We start from the raw sequence: 22,608 nt of genomic DNA, 5'->3' as shown, positions 1-22,608 counted from the left end.
TAGTCCAAAGAATATGAGTTCAAATTCCACTATAGCAGTATGAGAATTTGAATTCAGTGGATAAAAATGTAACTGGTACCGTATCAGTAAAAGTGACCATGAAGCTGCTGGGACATAGGAGCAGGATTAGGCCATTCAGCCCCTCGAGCCTGTTCTACTATTCAATCAGATCATGACTGGTCTGTACCTCAAATCCATTCAGATTTAATTGAAGTTGAACAGGCTCGAGGGGCTGAATGGTCTTCTCATGTTGAATTCCGACATTTCCAGGCAAGCAGGGCTCAAACATTCCATGCATTCTGAGCCCTTTCTTCCTGACAGAGTACCTGATTTTATGTCATGTATAGTAGAGCTTACCTGTTAGCCAGCTTGTGACTGAAAGCACAAAGATGGGACTGATTGACAGTCTCATCCTGAAGATCACACACACCGTGCCAGCGATAGAGAACTGTGCGAGAGTATCTAACACCAAAACTTTCCGCTAATTTCCTTCCGAATCTTGGTGCTCACCTGCAAAACAGATACCATCAATTCACATTTAAAAGGAGATTACTTTGTGCTGTGCAAATGTCAATACCCACATGAGTCAACCTTTCTATATTCAAAAGCAAAATACTGCAGCAGCTGGAAATCTGAAATAATAACAGAAAAGCTGGAAATACTCAACAGGTCTGGCAGCATCGGGTTAGAGAGAAACAGAGTTAACGTTCAGGTCGATGACCTTTCATTGCAACGGTTCTGATGAAAGGTCATTGACCTAAAACATTAAACTTCCTTTTATTTTTTAAGCAGCCACTTCTACTATAAACAGCATGGCACGTGAGGAGATGGCGGGGAAAAAAATATATTGGCCTGGATTTTGTAGTCAGGAAGTGATAATGGTCATTGCTGACCTTGAAGAAAGTTGCGCACTAAGATCTAATAATCTCCATGGTGTGGATTTCCCCTTTTCCGACGGCAGTTTAAATCTGATGCCAAATCAAGCGGATCTCCAGGCATCCGGCAACAATGATATCATCCAGCAGGATAAGCAGCCAATCACACTGAAGTATTCTCATAGACAGCAAACCAGGAAGTAAAATGCACTGATTATCTTTCATGTTAATTAAATTTTTACAGAGAGCTATTTAAACAATTGGGACATAGACATGGAATTAAGGTAAAAGCTGAAATATCATAAGCAGACTTTTTGAAAAAATTTGCTATTTTGAAAATGTGTTTTTTTATTATAGTGGAGTAATTTGACATTCCACAAATATAGAACTTGTTTTTCAGGAGCAGAGAGGTTTACAGCAGTAATTATGAACTTAGTACACCGTTAGAAAACAGTTACGCCTCTTTCAACAAGGTGTAATTTTTTAAAGGGATTTTACAGTGAGACTACTAGCGTAAAAGCGCAAGTTCTTGTCAATTCAGTGATTTCAATTCAGTGGGGGTACTTCAACAGTATATCCTATGGAGAATCACTGACAACAACATCTGGATTTCCACATTGAACCGCGCATGTGTGGACTCCAGAAGTTGCTGTCAGTTTCAGGGGAAATAATAACAGCAACAGTAAAACATTTTATCATTACCACCACAAAATCCGGACCATTGCAGAACGGAAAGCTGTTTTTGGGTTGCACTAATACTTAGGTCAGTGCCTTGAGTTACAGAAACTCAAATACTGTACAGAAGGCTGCAAAGCGCAAGTCCTATTGCTAGGATTTGCTACGGCTGCTGCCCTGGGATGGCTGTTATCAGCGAGTATTCCTGGTCTCCTGATTTAGCTGATTCCCAATATGTTTACTTCCTAGCTTGAGGCAGGTGCACTAGGTTCAGTCGCACTGGGTTTGCCGTGGGCCTGCTGACGTCTGACCATCATTTCCAACCAAACGGTGAGCTGCCTTCTTGTACAATTTCACCAGAAACAGCAAATGAAGGAAACTCTCCTGCTGTGTCTAGGATAGTGTCGACACATAGTGACTGGAATGATTGCTCTCCTTTCCCATCAAGTCAGCAGGCGTACCCAAAATCAATTCAAATGATCATTAGCTACACTCCATCTCTTCGGAGCATTTTATCTGGTGACATTCCACTGACTCAATGATGCCTGAGTCAGGCAATTGCATCCAGTTTCTAACTTTAGAATATTAGGTAGCTGAACGGTGGTTTCCTTTAATCGAGTTTGTTCCTGTTGACAGGGCGTGCGTAACAGCCTAGTGGTGTGGTGCATTGGAAAGGCATGGGTGATGATGTGTGTAGAGGTGCATATGTTATGTGTGTATCATGTGTGTGTTATGATAATACCTATGGAGTGTGCACAAGCCATGTGTGCTTAAAGGCAAAACTTGCAAAAGTGAAGGGAAAGGAACCAGAACAAGTAAATGCCCTAAGAAATGGGACTTGCAGTTCAGTAGGATATATTTATATTACTGGAATGCAGCCAAATGCAGTTCTTCCTCTGTTGGCAACACAGCTTCATTATAAAAACTGACCTGTCCCTGGAAGCAATTGCACCATAGCTCCATAAGAAATAATACATTGCAACCCAGCCATGGTGCTGTTTGAACATGATCCCACAAAGCAAAGGCCAGGGTCTGGTTCACTACTACTCTCATGTCCACACACTCAAATTACAATTGGTCTCCGTGTTACACATTGAGACCATATGACTAATGATTGACCATAATGATGAAGGGGAATCTCCCACCAATATCTCACTCTTTCTGGACCTTGCAAGATAGCGTAAAAGCAGGTGTGAGGGCATTGCTGATTCTAAAGTGACTGTGCAATCTCCTCCAGCCCTACAATGCTCCAAGATCTCTGCTTTCCTTCAATTCTGGCCTCCAATGCATCCCCCACTTCCTTTGTCCCACCAAAGGTGGCCGTGCCTTTAGCCGTCTGAGCCCTGGAATTTCCTCACTAAATCTCTCAACCTCTCTCTCTTCTCATTTAAGGAACTCCGTAAAACCTGCCTCTTATACCAAGCTTTTGGTCACCTGAGCTAGTAGCTCCTTTGGCTAGATGTCAATTTTGATCTGATTACACTTCTTTCAAGTGCCTTGGGACGTTTTACTATGTTAAAGGCACGATAGGAAATTAGGAACGGGGGAGGCCATTCAGTTCCTTGAGCCTGTTCCACCATTCAATTAGAACATGGCTGATCTGTATCTTCATTCCTTTTACCCGCCAAAGTTCCAAAACCTTTAATATCTTTGCCTAACAAAGATCTATAAATCCCGATTTTCCATTTTTAATTGACTCCCAGCCTCAAAAGCTTTTAAGGGGAGAGAATTGCAGATTTCCACCACCCTTTGTGTGAAGAAGTTCTTCCTGACATCACCTCTAAATGACCTAGCTCTAATTTTAAGGTTATGCCACCTTGTTCTGCACTCCCCTACCAACTATATAAATGCAAGTTGTTGTTGATTACGATCCTCCAAATGTGGGCACTTCTGGTGGTAGCATAGTTCCACGTGGCATCATTAACAAGAACCATCAGAGGCAGAAGCAGACACTCCTGCTGGTTATGGGTGATATAAATGAGTCGGTCCTACCGATGCAGGTGAATGCTTGGCAGCTGCCTGTGTGCCTTGTCAGAACAGTATGGGAGCCAGCAACTCCGCAATGTAAACAGAGCAGTTTCCATTGCACCTGGGCTCTGAGGCACAGTGACAGATCCACTTTGGCAAGTGGCTGAACTATATCAATTTGCCATTAGACAACTCACAAGTGTTTTTCACAGACACGATAATTAACTATTAATAATATCCTCAGTTATGAGTGGCAGCCACCAGACAACATTAATATTCTATAACCTCCCTTTCTTTGCAATCCCTTAAAAGTGCAGCAGCCCCATGTGATTTGAAAGTATTATTTAGTAGTGCCTTTCTCCAGTAATGGATATAAAACGATCAATACAGCCTATACATGGCTGATAAATATTACATTTTTCTTTGTCTGACCAAAGCTCTTGCATTACTCACTCACACTGATTCACTCTCGAGAGAAGGTTGATTCACACCACTTTTCCTATTATGTTTCAGTACTACATTCCTCCTGGTTTTCAAAACCATGTAGTCACACAATATTCAGAAATCATAATGGGACAGACACCCATCTTTTCTCTCCTAGCAAAACATGTCTTACTTATTGGAACAAGGAGGAAATGACCCGAAGCTTTATTTTTGGTGCTTACTTAATCGTTTCCAGCCCAGCAATGAACTGGTTAACATTTTTAGTTTTGCACTACAAGAAATTAAATGCTGGGGCTAGTTGGTACCTTGTCCCCAGTTTGTACCTTTATTACAGTTTGCTCTCCACTTTAGGGTTGGATGAATTAAGGTGGGAGGAGGCTCATGTAAAGCATAAATACTAGCATGGACCGGTTGGGCCAAATGGCCTGTTTCTGTGCTGTAAGTTCTATCCTATGTAAAAATGGGCAAAGCTGTAATCTTCAGTAGAGGGGGTAATTTGACAGTACTGGATTGCCCAAATGTGATATATCCTACATGGTTTTGGAAAGTAACATTGGGCAAGGAGTGTAACAGGACAGCTAATCTAATACCCTCCGTCTTACACCCGCATCCAAGTTGAAATATCCCCCACATGAAGCAAGTGGAAAACATCTCCGGTAAAATAAAACTTAAAAGTGAGAACTCTTCCTTTGAAATATCAGAGATTCAGTGTAACACAATCACACTACTGAATCTGCAAATGCCCCTACTGCAGATCTATTGTAACATTCCCATTGTATAGAACTCCAATGTACAAAACCCCTTCCCAATCACTCCTTCTGTATAGAATAGTCCATTCCGGATTGTTTCGTAATGCTGTGGACATTGAATTTGGTTAATCCACCAGCAATTTACACTCTTGGATAATGATATATTTTGGAACTCTCATTTTCAGGTAAAAATAATCAAAATTGTTATTCGTGCTCCTGCTCTGGAGTATTGTGCACAGTTTTGGTCTCCTTACCTAAGGAAGGATATACTTGCCAGAGAGGGAGTGCAACGAAGGTTCACCAGACTGATCCCTGAGACGGTGGGACTGTCCTATGAGGAGATATTGAGGATACTGGGCCTATATTCTCTAGAGTTTAGAAGAATCATAGGTGATCTCATTGAAGCATACAAAATTCTTACAGGGCTTGACAGGATTGATGCATGAAAAATGATTCTCCTGGTTTGGGAGGGTCTAGAATCAGGGGACACAGTCTCAGAATAAGAGGTAGGGCATTTAGGATTGAGATGAGAAGGAATTTCTTCACTCAGAGGGTGGTGAATCTTTGGAATTCTGTACCCCAGAGAATTGTGGAGGCTCAGTCATTGAGTATGTTCAAGACAGAGATCGATAGATTTCTAGATATTCAGTATATCAAGGGATATGGGGGTAGTGCAGAAAAATGATTTTGAGGCAGAAGATCTGCCATGATCAATTTGAATGGCGGAGCAGGCTTGAGGGGCCGAATGGTCTAGTCCTGCTCCTATTTCCTATGTTCCTATGTTCAATACTTTCCAGTTTGTTTGATCAAAGCTGAACTGCTAAGTAAATACTGAATGTTGTAATAGAGATCCGTTTCTCTGCACTTTATCGGTACCCTAATCCAAGCAACTAAAATATTGGCAAAGTAGCTGAGTTTTCTAAACATTCAGCACTTCTGTAAATCTAGTCAGTGTGGAAAAACTTGCTATCATCTTCCAGTGCCCAAAAATACTACTAAATGGGGACAGTTGGAACTGAGGAAGACTGGATTTCGATAGATGGCACAGCAGTCCTTCATTGGATTTTCAAGTGTATCGAATGACTTGTTGGGATATTAATGAGCATGCTGAGTGAACTAGATGTTCTTTTCTTACCCCTGACTTTTCTTGTGCTTTTATATAACATTTTTGACAGGGATTGGGAGAGTCATATGACAAAGATGATGTAGGCAAGGGAAGTGGCAGTGATCATATAGTAGGGTTATCCTGTGGGGGATGGGGGTGGTGAGGAGGAGTAGGGGTAGAAAGTTAAGTGACAGTCTTGACGAAAGGGGGAAGCACGGGAAAGGGAGTTATTGTGAGGGAATGCTCCAAAGCTGAGGCAGTTGGAATCAGCCTGGGTCTCTGGCTAACTTAACAAAGCTACACAGTGAGGGACACTGCCACTTTATAACAGTATGGGTACCAACAAAGTCCAGTACTAGGTAGCAGGATAGTGCCCCTTGATAAACATGAGTCATGAGGATATGCAATGTGTACGATGTTGTACCTGTTAATAGCAGTGGTGGACCACTGTCCCTGTTACAGCAGTGTGGGTGAGAAGGCATTGTAATGAAAGGCTGTAGTGGGTGTCTATATTATCACCCTATTATCCTTAATCAAGCTGCTTCATAACATGACTAATGGTGCTGCCTTCATTAGTGATGGAGCCTCACTTCAGTAATTCAACAAGTAAATCCTGTTAAAATCCAATTAACAAGTAATTAAGGTCATTGTCTCTGAAGTTGTTTATGCAATTTGTGAAATTGGAATAGTTAGGAAGCCTCTCCCTTCTTGTCTTCAATAAAGAAGCTCACAGGGTTGTGGAATCAAAGCTAGATTTAGTTGTGTCTGAGGGATGATTCTAGAATCTTCCTCTTTCCTCAGCTCCTTTCAATGCAATAATGATTTCACCAGAAGTATATACGAGTGAATATGAGTTTTACCACTGAACTGCATTTCACTGTGGCACGCGCAACATAATTACACAATAAAATACTCTGAGACTTCTTCATTTTCAGTTACCCTTGCTAGTGTTTGTGATTTTAACTTTTAATTGACTTAATTTTTCCCATCATTTCCAGGTCCATGCAAGGACAGTGAGAATAGAAGATCCCAACTCCAGCAATTTGAAGGAAAACTCACATTTTCTTAGGGCTCGATATCTAGTATGTTGCAGAATTTTGCATGCATGCCCCTGACCTTTGATCTTTTTTTGACTGTTCCGATTGCAGGAAGCAGGATGGAGCAAAGGGCAAAGGGCAAGAGGATCCCAGTCGGGTAAAGACTCAAAGTGTATTGAATTTTTCCATCTGGATGGATGGGTCCCAAATTTGCCACATAGCTGAGCTAGGTCACCTCCAACCTGTAAGTGGGTGAACTATTCAACTGTTGGAGATTTACACAACATCATTGAGCTATTAGAATAATAACACAAAGGGAAGGAAAATATAAAAGAGAGTTCTGTTCCACCAAGCCTCCTTCACCAATCACTCCCATGCTCACTGACCGGCATTGGCTCCAGGACCATTAATGCCTCGATTTTAAAATTGGCACTCTTGTGCTCAAATCCTCCAATCCTTCCCTACCTCTGTAACCTCCTCCAGTCCTACAAACCCGATGACTCTATGTCCATCCACCTCTGGCCTCTTGATTTGCCTCGCAATTGGTAGCCACCTAGGCCCTAAGTTCTTGAATTCCCTTCCTAAACCTCTCCGAGTCTCTGCCTCCTTTAGGACCCTCCTTAAACCTTCGCCTTTTGACCAAGCTTTTGGTCACCTAATGTCTCCTTCTTTGGCTCAATGTTAATATTTGGCTGATAACGCTCCTGCGAAGCACCTTGGGATGTTTTACTACATTAAAGGTGCTATATAAATGCAAACTATTATTGTTGAGTACATTGTTCAAAGTTCTCCCTTAATCAATTTATTTTGTGTTTTGTAAAAGCATCAAATTGCTTTCCAGCATGACAATCCCTGGAGTCCTGCTGCAATGATATCACCAACGGGCAAAGCCTCTGCGCGCCAAGTAGCTGCTGTATGGAAAACAGCGTTGCCAGGTGGAGAACGTGTTACCAGCTGTGGAAGCTGCATTGCCTGCTGCAAAGTGTTGGCCTTTGCCTAGTTGGTAGCCTGCTCACCTCTGAGTTAGAAGGTAGTGGGTTCGAATCCTGGTTCTGGGCACTTAAGCAGATAATCCATGCTGCCACTCAGTACTGAAGGAGTGTTGTCTCATAGATGAAATGGTAAGCAGCCCTCTCAGGCAGATGCAAAAGATCCCAGTGCCATTATTCAAAGAAGAGTGGGGAGGTCAATGTTTATCCCTCAGCCAGCATCAATAAAATAGATTATCTGGCTGTTTCTCTCCGTGCTGTTTGTGGGGTTTTGCTGTGTATATATTGACTGCCATATTTCCTACATTGTACCAGTGACTACACTTCAACAGTACTTCAATTGGCTTTAATGCACGTTGGGGCATCCTGTGGTCATGACAGGCGCTATAGAAATGCAAGTTATTTCTTTTTCCTCCCTGGAAAGGTATCCCAGATCAAGATTGGTCAGAAGTTGCTGTTTTTGCAGCTTCCTATGGACTGGCGGCAAAACACAAGGAGATGTTTCCCATTTGTTGGAAGGATGCAGAACCGTCAAGGGCCTTTAAGCGGATAATTAAATATCCCATTTCATAAAATCATCAAGAGAAAAAATCTAGTACGTACATTATTTTTCCACATAAAATAGAGAAACACTTTCAATTAAAAAAAATGCTCCTTCCTGAAAGATTGCATTCCCTTGAAGTAATATTTCATGAACCCTAATTGCAAATGGATGGGAATGTCACTAGATACAAATGAGACACTTTTTGGATGAATTAAACAAGAGAGTTCCTGGATTTATAGAGGTAACACTCAAGGGGAGTAGAAATTACTTAAAAAGAAGGTCTTCGTAGACTTTGTTCGAAGTCAAGAGCCCCTTTCAACTGGGAAATAAATTGCGTCATCAAAGAACTCCACATGACAAAGACACTATTTATCCCTTCGTTCAATGGAGACTATTAAAAAAGGAATATAGAAAGTGTGTTCCCGAGCATAGGGAGATTCTTGCTTTATAGTCCCCTAGCCCAAGGCTATCGCCATAGAACAGTCATTAGTACATTAGCAGTAGCTTACAGCTGAAGCACTATCCCACTTAGTGAGTGCTTTGTCTGGAAATAGCATTTCGACAGACGCCCGCTCCCGGTATCACTGGAGACTAAAGATAAAGCAGTTCCATTGTCCGTTTTAGGACCGTTCACTCAATAACGCAGCAATTTAATGAACACTTGGAGCCACAGAGGTTAAAAAAAAATGGGAAAGACTTGCAGTTGTATACCACCCAAAGCACTTTACAGCCAAGGAAGAACTTTTTTGTGTAGCCACTGATGTAATGTAGGAAACCTGGCAACCAATTTGTGGACAGCAAGCTCCCACAAACAGCAATGCAACAATGACCAGATAATCTGTTTTTAGCGATATTGATTGAAGGATAAATATTGACCAGGAGAACTCCCCTGCTCTTCTTCAAATCATGGCATGGGATCCTTTAAATCCACCTAAGAGAGCAGGTGAGGCCCCAGTTTAACATTCTTTCAACATAGCAGCACTCCCTCAGTACTGCACTAGAGCATCAGCCTAGATTTTTGTGCTCAAGTCCATGGAGTGCAATTTGAACCCACAAACTTCTGACTCAGAGGCAAGAGAGTGACACACTGAGCCATGGGTGACATGTTAGACTAGAGGATTCCATCCAACAGAATCCCAGTGTGCTGCCTGGCCCATGCATAGCTCAGTCTAGACGACCATGCTGCCAGATACATGATCTGTCTACACAGCTTCCTAGGCGACTGATTTACCGGTATCAGATACTCCTACCCCACGGTGTAAGATGTGTGTCATGCAGCCACCCACCTGCCAAGAATGAAGCATATTAATTTTGTCATCTGAACATTGATTTTAAACTATTGCTGGAGCAAGGAAATGACTTGTTAAACAGATCAGCCGTGGCTGGAAAAAACATTTACATACTAACAGACAGTGCTTGTGGAGACAAAGGACCATTCCCTGACACATTCAACCCACAATGGTCTTTGATCACCAGACATTGAAAGTGAGGAAGCTCACATTCCAGGATGGCTGCTAAGATGGCCGAATCACATGACTAACCTGCTGGGAAATCTGAGTTTTTCTGAATTGTACAGACAGTTTGAGAGAGAGAGACTGTTTGCTCCTGGACTGAGAAGACCTCTCCTGTCTGCTCCCATCTCTTTCTCACGGAACTCCAAATCCACTGAAGATGTTATCCTCAAGAGAGAAAAGTCTCCTACATCGAACAAGGTTTAAGAAGAATACTGAGCTCCAACAAAAAGCAAGATCTATCTACAATCAAAGACTCTACAGCCAGCTCGAAGAACAGTAACTAAAAACCATCTTCAGATATTGCCTCAAACTTTTCCACTCTAATTCTTCTGCTCTTTTCTGTCTCTATCTGCTTGTGCGTTTATTGTGTATGCATGCTAGCGTGGGCACATTGTATATCTGTAAGTGTTAACCGAAGTAGAGTTTAAGTTTAATAAGTTTCAACTTTTCTTCTTTAAACCTAAGAAAACCTGTTTGGCTGGTTTCTTTGTCTTACAATTGGAAAGTGATTGAAAAGAATTCACCAAGGGGGAGCTAAAAACACTGTGTGTTTAAATTAAACCCTGTTACGGTAAGACCAGGTGAAAACTGAGAGGGAAACCTAGACCCCCTTCTTACCTGGTCATAACATATGCCGCTCATTACCAGTGTAACCCATATAATATACACATCTCATTCCCAATGTGTACGCATATATGCAAGTTAAAGGCCTGCTACCCAATCCGAACCCAACTGGACCCGATGACGTGTGTTGGGTTCGGGTCGGGTCGGGTCGAGTTGCACTTCCGGGTCCGGCATTCGGTCTCAGGTCAGGTCGGGTCGGACACGCTCTATCACAGGTAAGTGGCTCCAATGTTAATTTAATTTTTGGACTAGAAAGGTGGTTTTGTTAGTTATTTTAAGCTTGTGCAGATCAGCAAGAAAGTAAAAAACGGAAGGTAAGTTTACTGATGGTTGGGTCAGGTCGGGCCGGTCGGGCTCGGGTCAGATGTGGTTCTGTTGGGCTCAGGTTTTTTTTTTTTTTGCAGATCCGAGCAGGCCCTTAATGCAGTTGTGTGTATATGCGTGTGTGTGTTTGAATATGTTTGTGTGTATATAAATCTGTGTATATGCATGTGTATATATGTATAGGTATACATGCGTGTGATGTGTGTATAATTGTATACATGTGAGAGTGTGTGTGTGTGTATGCGTGAACACACATCAACTTCTGTACATGCAAGTTTAGCAAGGTTCTAATCCTGACACAGAGCCTTGCTGAATGGGAATCTGGATCATTGGAGGTCAGAATTATGGCAATTTTTTATCCATCTTGTTATATAGGCAGGCATTTCTGAATTAATCTGGACAGGCTTCCATTAGGTCACTTTGGGTTCAGCGTCCACTCGAGTGAATTGACCCTAGTGCTGGCATGGGCTAACTATATGCTCTGTACCTACACAACCACCTGACACGTGTCTCACGACCCTGCAAGAAATGCACAGTGCGGAAAGAGGCAGTAGCACATACACATATTCAACAGCTGCCAGCGACACTTTGAGAGTTCACAGATAGCTTCCATTTCTCCACGTTTAGGTGTTTTGCGTGAATTTGCACTCATCACTGACAGATTTTAGCATTGAGTCATGGAATACTTACCAATGTTAAGTGCCCATTGCCACAGTAAACACTTACAGGTCAGGAAGAGCGTGCGTAGATGCAACGTAGCTCTCTCTACACTGCACAAATAATATGTTTGAACACCAACTTCAAAAGAGTGCCTGTTGGCACATCAATATAACATCTCTCAAGCTATGGCCTCTCTGTAGGAGAGTCAATATAGTGCTAAGTTAGAAGTAACTGTGCTATGAGCTCATTCTCACAAGGAACTGGGTTGAGACTGACTAAACTCAGTTCACAGACATCTCTATCTGCCAACTTCCATCCTGTGAGTCTGGGTTGGAGTCAAATTCAGATCTAAAACACAACAAGAAGGTTATTTGTTCAAAACGGATCCTAATCCCTCTTTAACTAAAAGAAAAACGTTTGCATATTTCCATATGCCACCCATCTGTTCTTGGTGTGTTGTTTTCAGAACCTTTGCTTAATTCTTATAGAAAGCTGAGGCCAGGTGATTACAGGTCCCTTGCTACCTGATTAAGTACAACTGCTCCGCAGCAGGTAAGATGTGAGTCAACCGTCAGTACCCCAGGGACAGTAATGAGGTTAATGCAGCACCATGTTGCTCCATGCTCCAGGCTTTGTCTCGTTCTGTAGCAGGCATTGTGAAGTCAGTCCCTCAGGTCACCTCACTAGATCATACCTAAAAAAGTTACATGAGTTCTGACAGAACAGGATTGGTGGGGAGCTGAGGTGGGTGAAATTGTTAGTCAGTACAGTTATTGCAACACATTTTTATAATCTGCTACAGAAATTTTCACCTAAGCTTTTATTATCTCCAGACTTAACTGTTCTAATGCTGCCCGCATCCTAATTTGCATCAAGTCTCGTTAATCCCTGATCTGTATTGACTCCCAGTCCAGCAATGGCTCAAATTTAAAACTTTCATTCTCACGTCGAAGTTCTTCCATTTCTTTTGACCAAGCTTTTGGTCACCTGCCCTAATGTCTCCTTCTTTGGTTCAGTGTTAATATTTGCTAATATAATACACCTGTGAAGTACCTCAGGATGTTTTACTAGGTAAAAGGTGCTATATAAATGCAAGTTGTTGTGGGTGGACCCCACCAGTGCTATTTCTGAGGCCGGTACACCTCTTTCCTTGGAGAGAATCAGTTGTCGATTTCCAAACCAAGGAATGCCTGATGTTGGGAAGCCTCTGATTCTTGAGTTTCATCTCAATATTACTGGCTCAGTATCTCTAGAGTCAGTGCACTGGCTTTAAGATTTCCCATTTGGACCGTCTGCCTCACCGACAGCAACCCTCAAGTAGGCCAGGTGAACGGGAAGGGGAGAGCATGCAGGTGAAAGGCAGGGGGTAAGCACGCAGGTCAACGGGAGGGGGCAAGCACTCAGGTGAATGGGAGGGGGTGAGCACGCAGGTGAAAGGCAGGGGGTAAGCACACAGGTCAACGGGAGGGGGCGAGCACTCAGGTGAATGGGAGGGGGTGAGCACGCAGGTGAAAGGCAGGGGGTAAGCACACAGGTCAACGGGAGGGGGTGAGCACGCAGGTGAATGGGGCAGGGCGAGTACGCAGGTGAATGGGAGGGGGTGAGCACGTAGGTAAATGGGAGGGGTTGAGCACGTAGGTGAATGGCAGGGGGTGAGCACCCAGGTGAATGGCAGGGGGTGAGCACACAGGTGAATGGCAGGGGGTGAGCACACAGGTGAATGGCAGGGGGTGAGCATGCAGGTGAATGGCAGGGGGTGAGCACGCAGGTGAATGGCAGGGGGTGAGCACCCAGGTGAATGGCAGGGGGTGAGCACGCAGGTGAATGGCAGGGGGTGAGCACCCAGGTGAATGGCAGGGGGTGAGCATGCAGGTGAATGGCAGGGGGTGAGCACACAGGTGAATGGCAGGGGGTGAGCATGCAGATGAATGGGGCAGGGCGAGTACGCAGGTGAATGGGAGGGGGTGAGCACGCAGGTGACTGGCAGGGGGTGAGCACACAGGTCAACAGGAGGGAGTGAGTACGCATCAGCTGGCAGTGGTCCTCAGGTGTTTTACGGAATCCTCTTACTGATCCGTTTCTCGGCTATTGGTTAGGCTGCAGCCATTGCTGTAAATGCTCAGCAGAGCAGGCCTGGCCCCTGCTCCACTCAGGGCTGCCCAATTTCTTGAAGGGGGTCCTTAAGCAGGCTTTTCCTGAAGGGAAAGTATTTTCAGGTCTACAGGTAAAGGGCTAACTTGCTCTTGCAGAGAGCTGGCATGGACATGATGGGCCGAGTGGCCTCTTTCTGTGTTGTAACCTTTCTATGATTCTAAGCTGAGGGCTCTTAGATATATTAATGAAGGGGGATTAATGCCGTTTTGGATGCCCTCCCTGAGTGTTGTCTGAGGCCAATGTACAGCATGATTTGGGTGTCCTTAGGGTGCAGGGCATAACCTCGCAAAATTGGTTCTTTCGCACATGTTTTCCGCCCTTCCAAGGACCAATATCTCTCCCAGTTCCTTTATGAAAGAGATGTGTGGGGTAGTAGGAAAAAAAGCAGTAAGTTGATAAAAAGGGTCGCTTTGCACTATTTTACTCATTGTAGTGATTCACGGCATTGCAGGAAAAGAGCAGGCAGTAATTTATTATTTGATCAAAACTAGGGATGGGTAATAAATGCCAGTCTTACCAGCGATGCCCACGTCTCAGGGAATGAACACATAAAAATAAATCTGCCAGCTTTTTTTTTGGACATGGCTGGAGTTGTGTTCTCAAGAAGTGGGAAATGGGAGAACGGGAAGGTATCTTCCTTGCTCTTGTCTTAGTAGCTTGGTCCAAATGATAATCTGTTTCCAGTTACAGAATCATAGAGTGATACAGGACAGAAGGAGGCTGTTCGGCCCATTGTGCCTGTGTCACCTCTTTGAAAGAGTTATCCAATTTGTCCCACCAATTGCCTCCTGCCCATACCCCTGCTCTTTCCACATAATCTGGCCCCCTTTCTATTTGCAAATTTATAATTAATAAAAATATTACATTGCTGCTCCCAATACTACTCTGTAGTCTGGGTCTCACTGCTCAGCTGTCCATTGCTGGTATTGTATACTTCAGATATTGAAGGATGGAAAAAGTGATTTTACGCGGAGAAGTATTGAGAAAGATAACAGTTCAAGAGTTGTCAACAAGCATCAACAAATACTTATTAATTAATTATTGTGTGCTGCTAAGGGCATTAAACAGGCACACTTATGTAATTTCCCAGTTAACACTTCTGACCATCTCTTGACACTTGTTTAACTAACAGCTTAAGAATTAAATCACTTAGGTTTACATAGTACCTTATCCTGCCCTTGGCATCCTAAAGCATTTCACACAATGAATTAGTTTGAAAATTCTGACATTGGTATGTATGCAGTCATTTTGTATACAGCAAGATTCAAGAGCAAATGAAGTGACTGACTTCTCTGTTTTTAGTGTTTAGATTCAAAGAGGAACATGGGCCAAGTCACTCCTTTTTGAAAAGTGCCAGGGGATCTTTTACATCTATTTAAACCTCTGGAATAAGGCGACAGGGCCTCAGTTTACCATTTCCTCCAACAGGCAGAATTTCCACACTGTGGCACTCCCTTGGAATGTTATAGAATCATAGGTAGTATAGCAGGGAAGGCAATTTGACCCATTGAGTCTGTGCCTTTCGAAGAGCGGTCCAGCAGTCCCATTCTCCTGCTCTTTCCCCATATCCCAGCAATATTTTCCCCTTCAAGTATTTTTCCAATTCTCTTTTGAAGGCTACTATTGAATCTGCATCCAATACCTTATCAGGCAGTGCATTCCAAACCCCAACCACGCTTTGCATGAAAAAGCTTTTTCTCATTTCACTTCTGGTTCTTTTGCCAATCGCGTTAAATCTGTGCCCTCTGGTTATTGACCCTTCAACCATTGGAAACAGTTTCTATTTATTTACTCTATCTAAACACCTCGACCAAATCCCCTCTTAGCCTTTGCTATTCTGACGAGACCCCAGCTTCTCCTGTCTATCCACATAATTGTAGGGCTGAATTTTGCGGCAGCCGTAAAAAATGGGAGCCCGCACGCGTGGGCTTTACTCCACAGAGTCACCACGTTATTCAGCGCAGTAGCTCATTTACATGGCTGGGGTGGACGGCACCCCCCCCCCCCCCACCGATAATGTGGAGGGGGCGGGCGGTCCGTCCTTGGCAACAGCGTCAGGCGTCATTACGCGATGTCATTTTTAAAGGGCTTCAAGCCCTTCCAATTCATTTACATATTTAAAGATAAAGGCATTGTAAATTAAAGTTAAAACATTAAACAAATGTTTGTAGCCCCTCTCCCACCCCCCATAACCATACACTTCATTCCGTGCCCTCCCCCAAAATACTTACCTTGTGTACCTGACCTTTCCCCTCCCCCCCCACAAGTTTATTTATTTTATTTAGAGATACAGCATTGAAACAGGCCCTTCAGCCCACCGGGTCTGTGCCTACCAACAGCCACCCATTTATACTAATCCGACATTAATCCCATATTCCCTCCCACATCCCCACCATTCTCCTACCACCTATCTACACTAGGGGTAATTTACAATGGCCAATTTACCTATCAACCTGCAAGTCTTTGGCTGTGGGAGGAAACCGGAGCACGTGGCAGAAACCCACACAGTCACAGGGAGAACTTGCAAACTCCGCACAGGCAGTACACAGAACTGAACCTGGGTCGCTGGAACTGTAAGGCTGTGGTGCTAACCACTGCACCACTGTGCCACCCAAAAACTTTTGTCTTTTACTTTTCACAAAAACCTTTATCTTTAACCCTTCCCACCATTCCCTCCACCAATCATATTAGTTTGACCCTGCTCCCCCCCACACCCCCCTCCCCACTAGTGTCCCACATCAGATCTCCGAACAGAGGCGTGGGAGTGCCAGCCACTGGCTACAATATCGGAGCGGGACGGACGGCGGGAGCGGGTAAGTATTTAATTCATTTATTTTAATAAATTTACATATTTAGATTGGCCTGCCGTCACTGACCGGCAGTGGGGGTGGGGGGCAGCCACGAGGCTTTGCCGCCACCGGCAATATCGGGCCAGCATAGAGGTCTGTGGCGGGCCTCTCCCAAGACGTTTTCTGGGCCCCCTCCCCACCACGACCCCCGATGTCGGCGGGTCTGTAAAATCCAGCCCGTAATCTCTCATTCCTGAAACCATTGTTGGTCTTGACTATGGCTTCAACTCTAGAAATGGGACTTGAATCCACAGCTATCTGCATCCAAGGCAAAAGGTTGACCAACTGAGCCAAACAGTCACTTAAATGGAGTTATTTAAAGTACAGTCTCAAAATATCAGTATACATAGTGTCAACCTTGGGTCACACTCTTGCCTCTGGTTGTGGATTCTAGTTCCACTCAAGAGATTTAAGCACATAATCTAGGCTGACACTTCAGTGTAGTACTGAGGGAATGCTGTACTGTCAGTGATGCTCTCTTTTAGATGGGGCAGTAAATTAAGTGTCTGCCCCTGCTGATGGAAATAAAAGATCCCACGGCATTATTTCAAAAAAGAGCAGGCGGGTTCACTCCAGTGTCCTGGCCCAACATTTACCTCTCAATCGACATTCACCTCAGAGTATTTGGCCATGATCATGTTGCTGTTTGTGGGAGCTTGCTGTGCACAAATTGACTGCGTTTCCTACATTGCAATTTGACTACGCTTCAAAAGTACTTCAATGGCTGTGAAGCGCTTTGGGCGTCCTGAGGTCTTAAAAGAGGCTGTATAAATGCAAGTTCCTTCTTCTTCACTGAGATGGCAAACTTGAAAGAAAAGGATGAAAGGAAAGAAATTAAATTAAGTGAGTTTTTATTTCCACTCACCTATTTTTCTAAATTTGGAATGAAGTCATTAAACATAACGCAGTGTCAGTAGAGCTGTCCATGCGTTACTGTGGTTGTCGTCAGTTACCGAACATAACATCTTCACCGTCTGCGACACATTATGGATATATCCTAGCAGGACAAAATCATGAATGCGGCAGTCCTTTCAAAAGCAAAGCTCCCAAGTGTGTTGGCACTAATCACACAGAGGAGGCTTCGGTGGATAGGGCACGCCCACAGGATGGAAGACGGTTGTGTACCCAAGGACCTTCTGTATGGTGAGGTAGCTGGGGCCAGACGATCGATGGGAATCCCAAAGCTCAGCTTCAAGGCTGCCTGCAAGCATGACGTGAAGGCCCCAAACATTGACAATCGCACCTGGGAGTCACAAGCTGGTGAAAGAGGGAAATGGCGACACATCCTGTGGACTGGTGTGTGCTACCATGACGACCAGTTGCTCCAGCAGCTCGACAACAGGCGCCAATGCCAAAAACAACAACTCACAGCGTCACTTAGCAGCTTCACATGCAGCACTTGTGGCAGAACCTGTCTCTCTAAGGATTGGCCTGCACAACCATCAGCAAAGATGAACCATATGATGACACCCCACCTAAATGGATTGTTTGCTGCGTGTCCATCATCTCTCATAGTTGGAAGGATGTCAACAGTGTCAGGTACCATAATGCAATAAGGCTGTCCGTTCAGCATCACAACATTCAGACATTAAGATAAAGCGGGCTCAGGTCCAAGTCAGCATCACTATTACAGCTAGGTGTGCGAGCCAGTCTGTTTGGCCTCCAAAACAATTGAATTTATCAGTGGCACCAGACTGACTATTCAGCACAACTGATCTTGCCAGATAACACAATATTGGCAGGTACTGTTTGTTCGGATCCATTAATTCATTGCAAAAGTGTGAAAGAAATGGAAAGCTTCAGGAGATGTTGGAACACAGGATCAGAAGTAGGCCATTCAGCCCCTCAAACCTGTTCTGCCATTCAATGGGATCAGGGCTGATCTGTACCTTAACGCTATCCACTCGCCTTGACTCCATATTCCTTTATATGCAAAAGTTTAATGATCTTGGATTTAAAATTATTAATTGAGCTAGCATCTACTGCTTTTTTGTGGGAGAGTTTCACATTTCTACCACCCTTTGTTTTCTAACTTCTCTCTGTTGTATGATTGCCTGTATGAGTAATATCTCAGAACTCATTACACCCATCTCCATATCAATTAAGGGGGGGGGGGGGCGGGGAACACCTCCGTGAAACCATTACTGTTTGACGCCTGGGGCGGGTTTGGGATCCGGAAGCAGGCCCGACTTCCATTTTCCGCCTCCTCAGTGAAAATCCCCTCACTGCATGTTTCCTAACCTGTGAAGCTATTCACAAATGTGACTACTGGATTAAAATGTCAAATACCCAGAGGCATGAATCTATTAACGACTCAGTTGTGAAATATGAACTGCGGACTATCAGGCAACACCTCTCCAAGGCTGTTGTTAGAAACAATTTTCAATTTTCAAGTAGGATGTGCTTACCAATGTTCCTTGTACAATTTTATAATACTCTGTGGGATACAATTAGATATGATAATGCCGTAATACGCGCCTTATAATCTGAAAAAAATATTATGTGGTTCTACGATAATTGCATAGAATTACATAGAGCCGACAGAACAGAAACTGGTCATTTGACCCAACTGGTCTATGACAGTTATGCTTCACACTAACCTCCTCCCAGGTCTCTTCATCTAACACCATACATTTTTCTTTCTCCCTCCTATGTTTGTCCAGCTTTCCCTTAAATGCATCTATGTTATTTGCCTCAGCCACTCATTGTGGTAGCGAGTTCCACACTCTCACCACTCTCTAGGCAAAGAAGTTTCTCCTGGATTCCCTATTGGATTTATTAGTGATTATCTTATATTTATGGCCCCTAGTTTTGGTCTCCCCCGCATCTTCTCTAAATCCACCCTGGCAAACCCTTTCTTAATTTTAAAGACCTCTATTAGGTCACACCTCAGCCATCTATTTTCTAGGGAAAAGAGCCCCAGTTTGTCCAGTCTTCCCTATTAGGTATAACCTCTCAGTTCTGGTATCAACCTGGTAAATCCTGTTTGCACCTTCAGTGCCTCCATATCCTTTCCATAATACCGAGACCAGAGCTGTGCACAATATTCCTAGTATGGTCTAACCAAGGTTCGATATAATTCTCCTGACAGAGCTAAAGGTTCAACTGTTTCAAGTTTCTGCCTACAACAACAAAGAACACTGTGATGCTAAACCTTTCTTTGTGCAATAATTCTGCAAACATTTGTCTGAGTCTGCACTTTTGTTGGCATATTTATTGGAGCAAAGTATCTCTCAAGACACCTAACATTTAGCAATGCTGTATGAACAATATTATCAACGAGGTGCTATCTCACCACAGGCAGCCTATTAGTGTTAAAAGGCAAAAATATGTAATTTTGGTCTATTTGTATGTGACTGAGAATGCCTCCACCAATCCATCTACCATTGCGATGGAGAATGCCTCTACCAATCAGAGTCCACTTGCCAACCAATCAGCACTCGCTTCTCATACAGTATAAATTTGTTGCTTTCCCTTACATTGGTATTCTTGCGATTTGCCCTGATGAGTGCATGATGAAAAAAATGTTTCTGCTTTCAGCAATACTCAAATTGGAGGAGTCTAGGACAAGGGGACATAACCTTAAAATCGGAGCCAGTTCATTCAGGAGAGTGTAATGAGTTCTTTATGATGTCTGATGCAACATCAATGAGATGTGTGGAGTCCAGTTGATGAAGATCTCAAACAGGTTTATTACAGCTAAACTATTATATACAGTACAGAGCTAACTATTTACAGAACCTTGCTCTGGATGTTACAGATACAGAGTGATTCAGGCATCGAGTCACATGACTGCATCCTGGTACTTGGCTCATCAGCATACTAAGAGTTTAATGGGACATCACTATTAAAGGCAATCATACAACTTTCCCTTTCTTTCCAAAGGTAAGACTCGTATGCTAAAATAAAAAAAACACATGAAATTAGATAATATCAAAATTATTTATACATGGATAGAGATTGTGAAATTTACAAATATAGAGGCTCCAACATCCATATATTATCTCAGACTTCATCCACAATGTGGAATGCCTGTTCGTCTTCTATCTGAGAACTACTTCTTTCTGAGTCTTGTCTCAGGTCTCTTTCGCCGTGGACTTCATGTAACGGCTTGTGTTTATGCCAGTCTGTGGAGCTCTCCTTGCTGCTGTCACCCTGTTGCTACACCTGTCATCTGTTGGTCTGTACCCTACTGTGACTTCTGGCTGCATATTTGGAGCCAGATTTCTTGCATAGGTGGGCCCAGAGTCCTTTTGGACTGCACGTCTTGCACAGGTCTTGAAATGCAGGACAGCTTTGCCATGAGTGGGACCAACCACACTTACCACATAGCTTGCTTGCTCTTTTCGACCTGGTATGGTGCTGATACTGTTGGCTGCACCTAATGCTTGCAGATGCTGTTGTCCAGCTACAATGGTTTCAAATTTGCTGCCATCTTCCAGCTGTGTATCAATGCTATGAACTTTCTTTTTCCCCCAAGAGGTCTTTCTGAAATGCTTCAAAGGGTATTGATACAATCACCATTATTCGGTCCAACAACTCCATTTCTGAGAAGTCATATTTGTTGCCCTTACTACGGCATCTATTGATGAACAATTAATTGATTTCTACGGCTGTTGCCTGTAGGACATCAATTCCAGGCGGTGAAATCGAAAATTCATTCTTAATTGGAGTTGGTCTTCCAGCACTTTCCATATCTTTGTGGGATCTTTCTGGTTCTCGTCAGATAGTCCAGAGATGTTGATTCTGTGAAATTCCTCATTTCCAACTGCTATTAGTATTTTTATAGCATGCTTTTCTGGTTCTGTAGCTTGGTAAATAAAGCATAACTGCATTCTCTGGTTAAATGGTTTGAACTCAGATTGGATATCAATGGCCTTCCAGTTCATGCTGGGAAATTTGGTATCAATTTTCTGCTTTTCCTTTGCTTAAACTTGCTTTAAGACTTGTTCTGTGACTCTGTACTGTCTTCCCTTTAAAACAAACTTCTCTTGTTGCTTTGATTGACAGGAGCAGGTGTTTTGCAGTGCTTGGTCTGTTTATCTAGCTTCCAGCACTCTAGTCTGTCTGTTTACACAGTTGCACAATAGGTATTTTAAGTGCTTTTTTCTGCTAGAGTTTGTTTATAGAGCCAGCAATTCATCATGCTTGAGTGGTTTTATGAGTTTTTAAAAATTTTGGCTGAGTGAATAAAGCTCTTCAGGCTCGAGTGGTTGAATGGGTTTCTTTTTTTAAACTTTGGCTGAGGGCTGTATGAATGAAGGATTCCTGTGCTTTTTGCTGTCGGACACCAACTGTAATTGCACTGGGAGTGATCGGGTCTTCCCTTTTTTTTGGAATAGAGCTTTTTTATATATAAAATTTCTAAGCACGTCAGGGTTTTTAAAAAGTGGGATTCCTCTACTGGTGGCACAATGACTCACTTGATCACAGTGATTGATTTGCAGCCTGTCATTCAGAGCTCTGTCTTCTACAGCTTGAGATAACTGTTTTCTTCTTTCCTTGTTTGGGCCAGTATATTTTTAAACTTTCTCTTTTTTAGCTGCAGGAAGGTAGTTTTTAAAGCTGTTTGCCCTGTGGTCTTCAATCTTGGATTCTGTCTTCTTACCAGAGCTGCCACCATGTAATGAGGAGCTGCCACCATGTAATGAATTCTTTTTATATTGTCTGATGCAACATATATGAGATGTGTGGAGTCCAGTTGGCTGAAGATCTCGAACAGGTTTATTGCAGCTAAACTATCATACAGTACAGAGCTAACTATTTACAGAACCTTAATCTGGGTGTTACAGATACAGAGTGATGCAGGCATCGAGTCACATAACTGCATCCTGGTAATTGGCTCATTAGCATACTAAGATCTTAAAGGGACATCACCCTTAAAGGCAATCACACAACAATGGGTTTGGCGGCCAATTAATGGTGCAGGAGTGGGAATAGAAGCGGGACCACTCTAGTACAGGTGTGATTTAAACTCACCAGGGCGGCCATTGCTGTGGCTGCCGTTTGAATGCTGAATCTGCAAAGTGAGAGATCTCAGAACACGTGATGTGCACAATGTCTCAGCAGAGCCAAAGGCCTGGAACTCGGGGCAGGG

General features: G+C 43.4%; 1 protein-coding gene across 1 annotated transcript in view; it reads right to left on the bottom strand.

The window, feature by feature from the left end:
• cntn2 (contactin 2) overlaps window positions 1-22,608 on the bottom strand; it is a 155,074-nt gene that overhangs the window by 98,017 nt on the left and 34,449 nt on the right. Inside the window, exon 2 of the mRNA XM_068057738.1 lies at window positions 358-510. Coding sequence (XP_067913839.1) covers window positions 358-412 — 55 coding nt within the window. The 5' untranslated portion in view covers window positions 413-510. The remainder of the gene's footprint in view (window positions 1-357; window positions 511-22,608) is intronic.

This window comes from Heterodontus francisci, chromosome 25, assembly GCF_036365525.1.
Source record: "Heterodontus francisci isolate sHetFra1 chromosome 25, sHetFra1.hap1, whole genome shotgun sequence".
Classification (NCBI taxonomy): domain Eukaryota; kingdom Metazoa; phylum Chordata; class Chondrichthyes; order Heterodontiformes; family Heterodontidae; genus Heterodontus; species Heterodontus francisci.
Note: the sequence above shows the minus strand (reverse complement) of the source record. Positions and strands in the feature narration are given on the sequence as shown.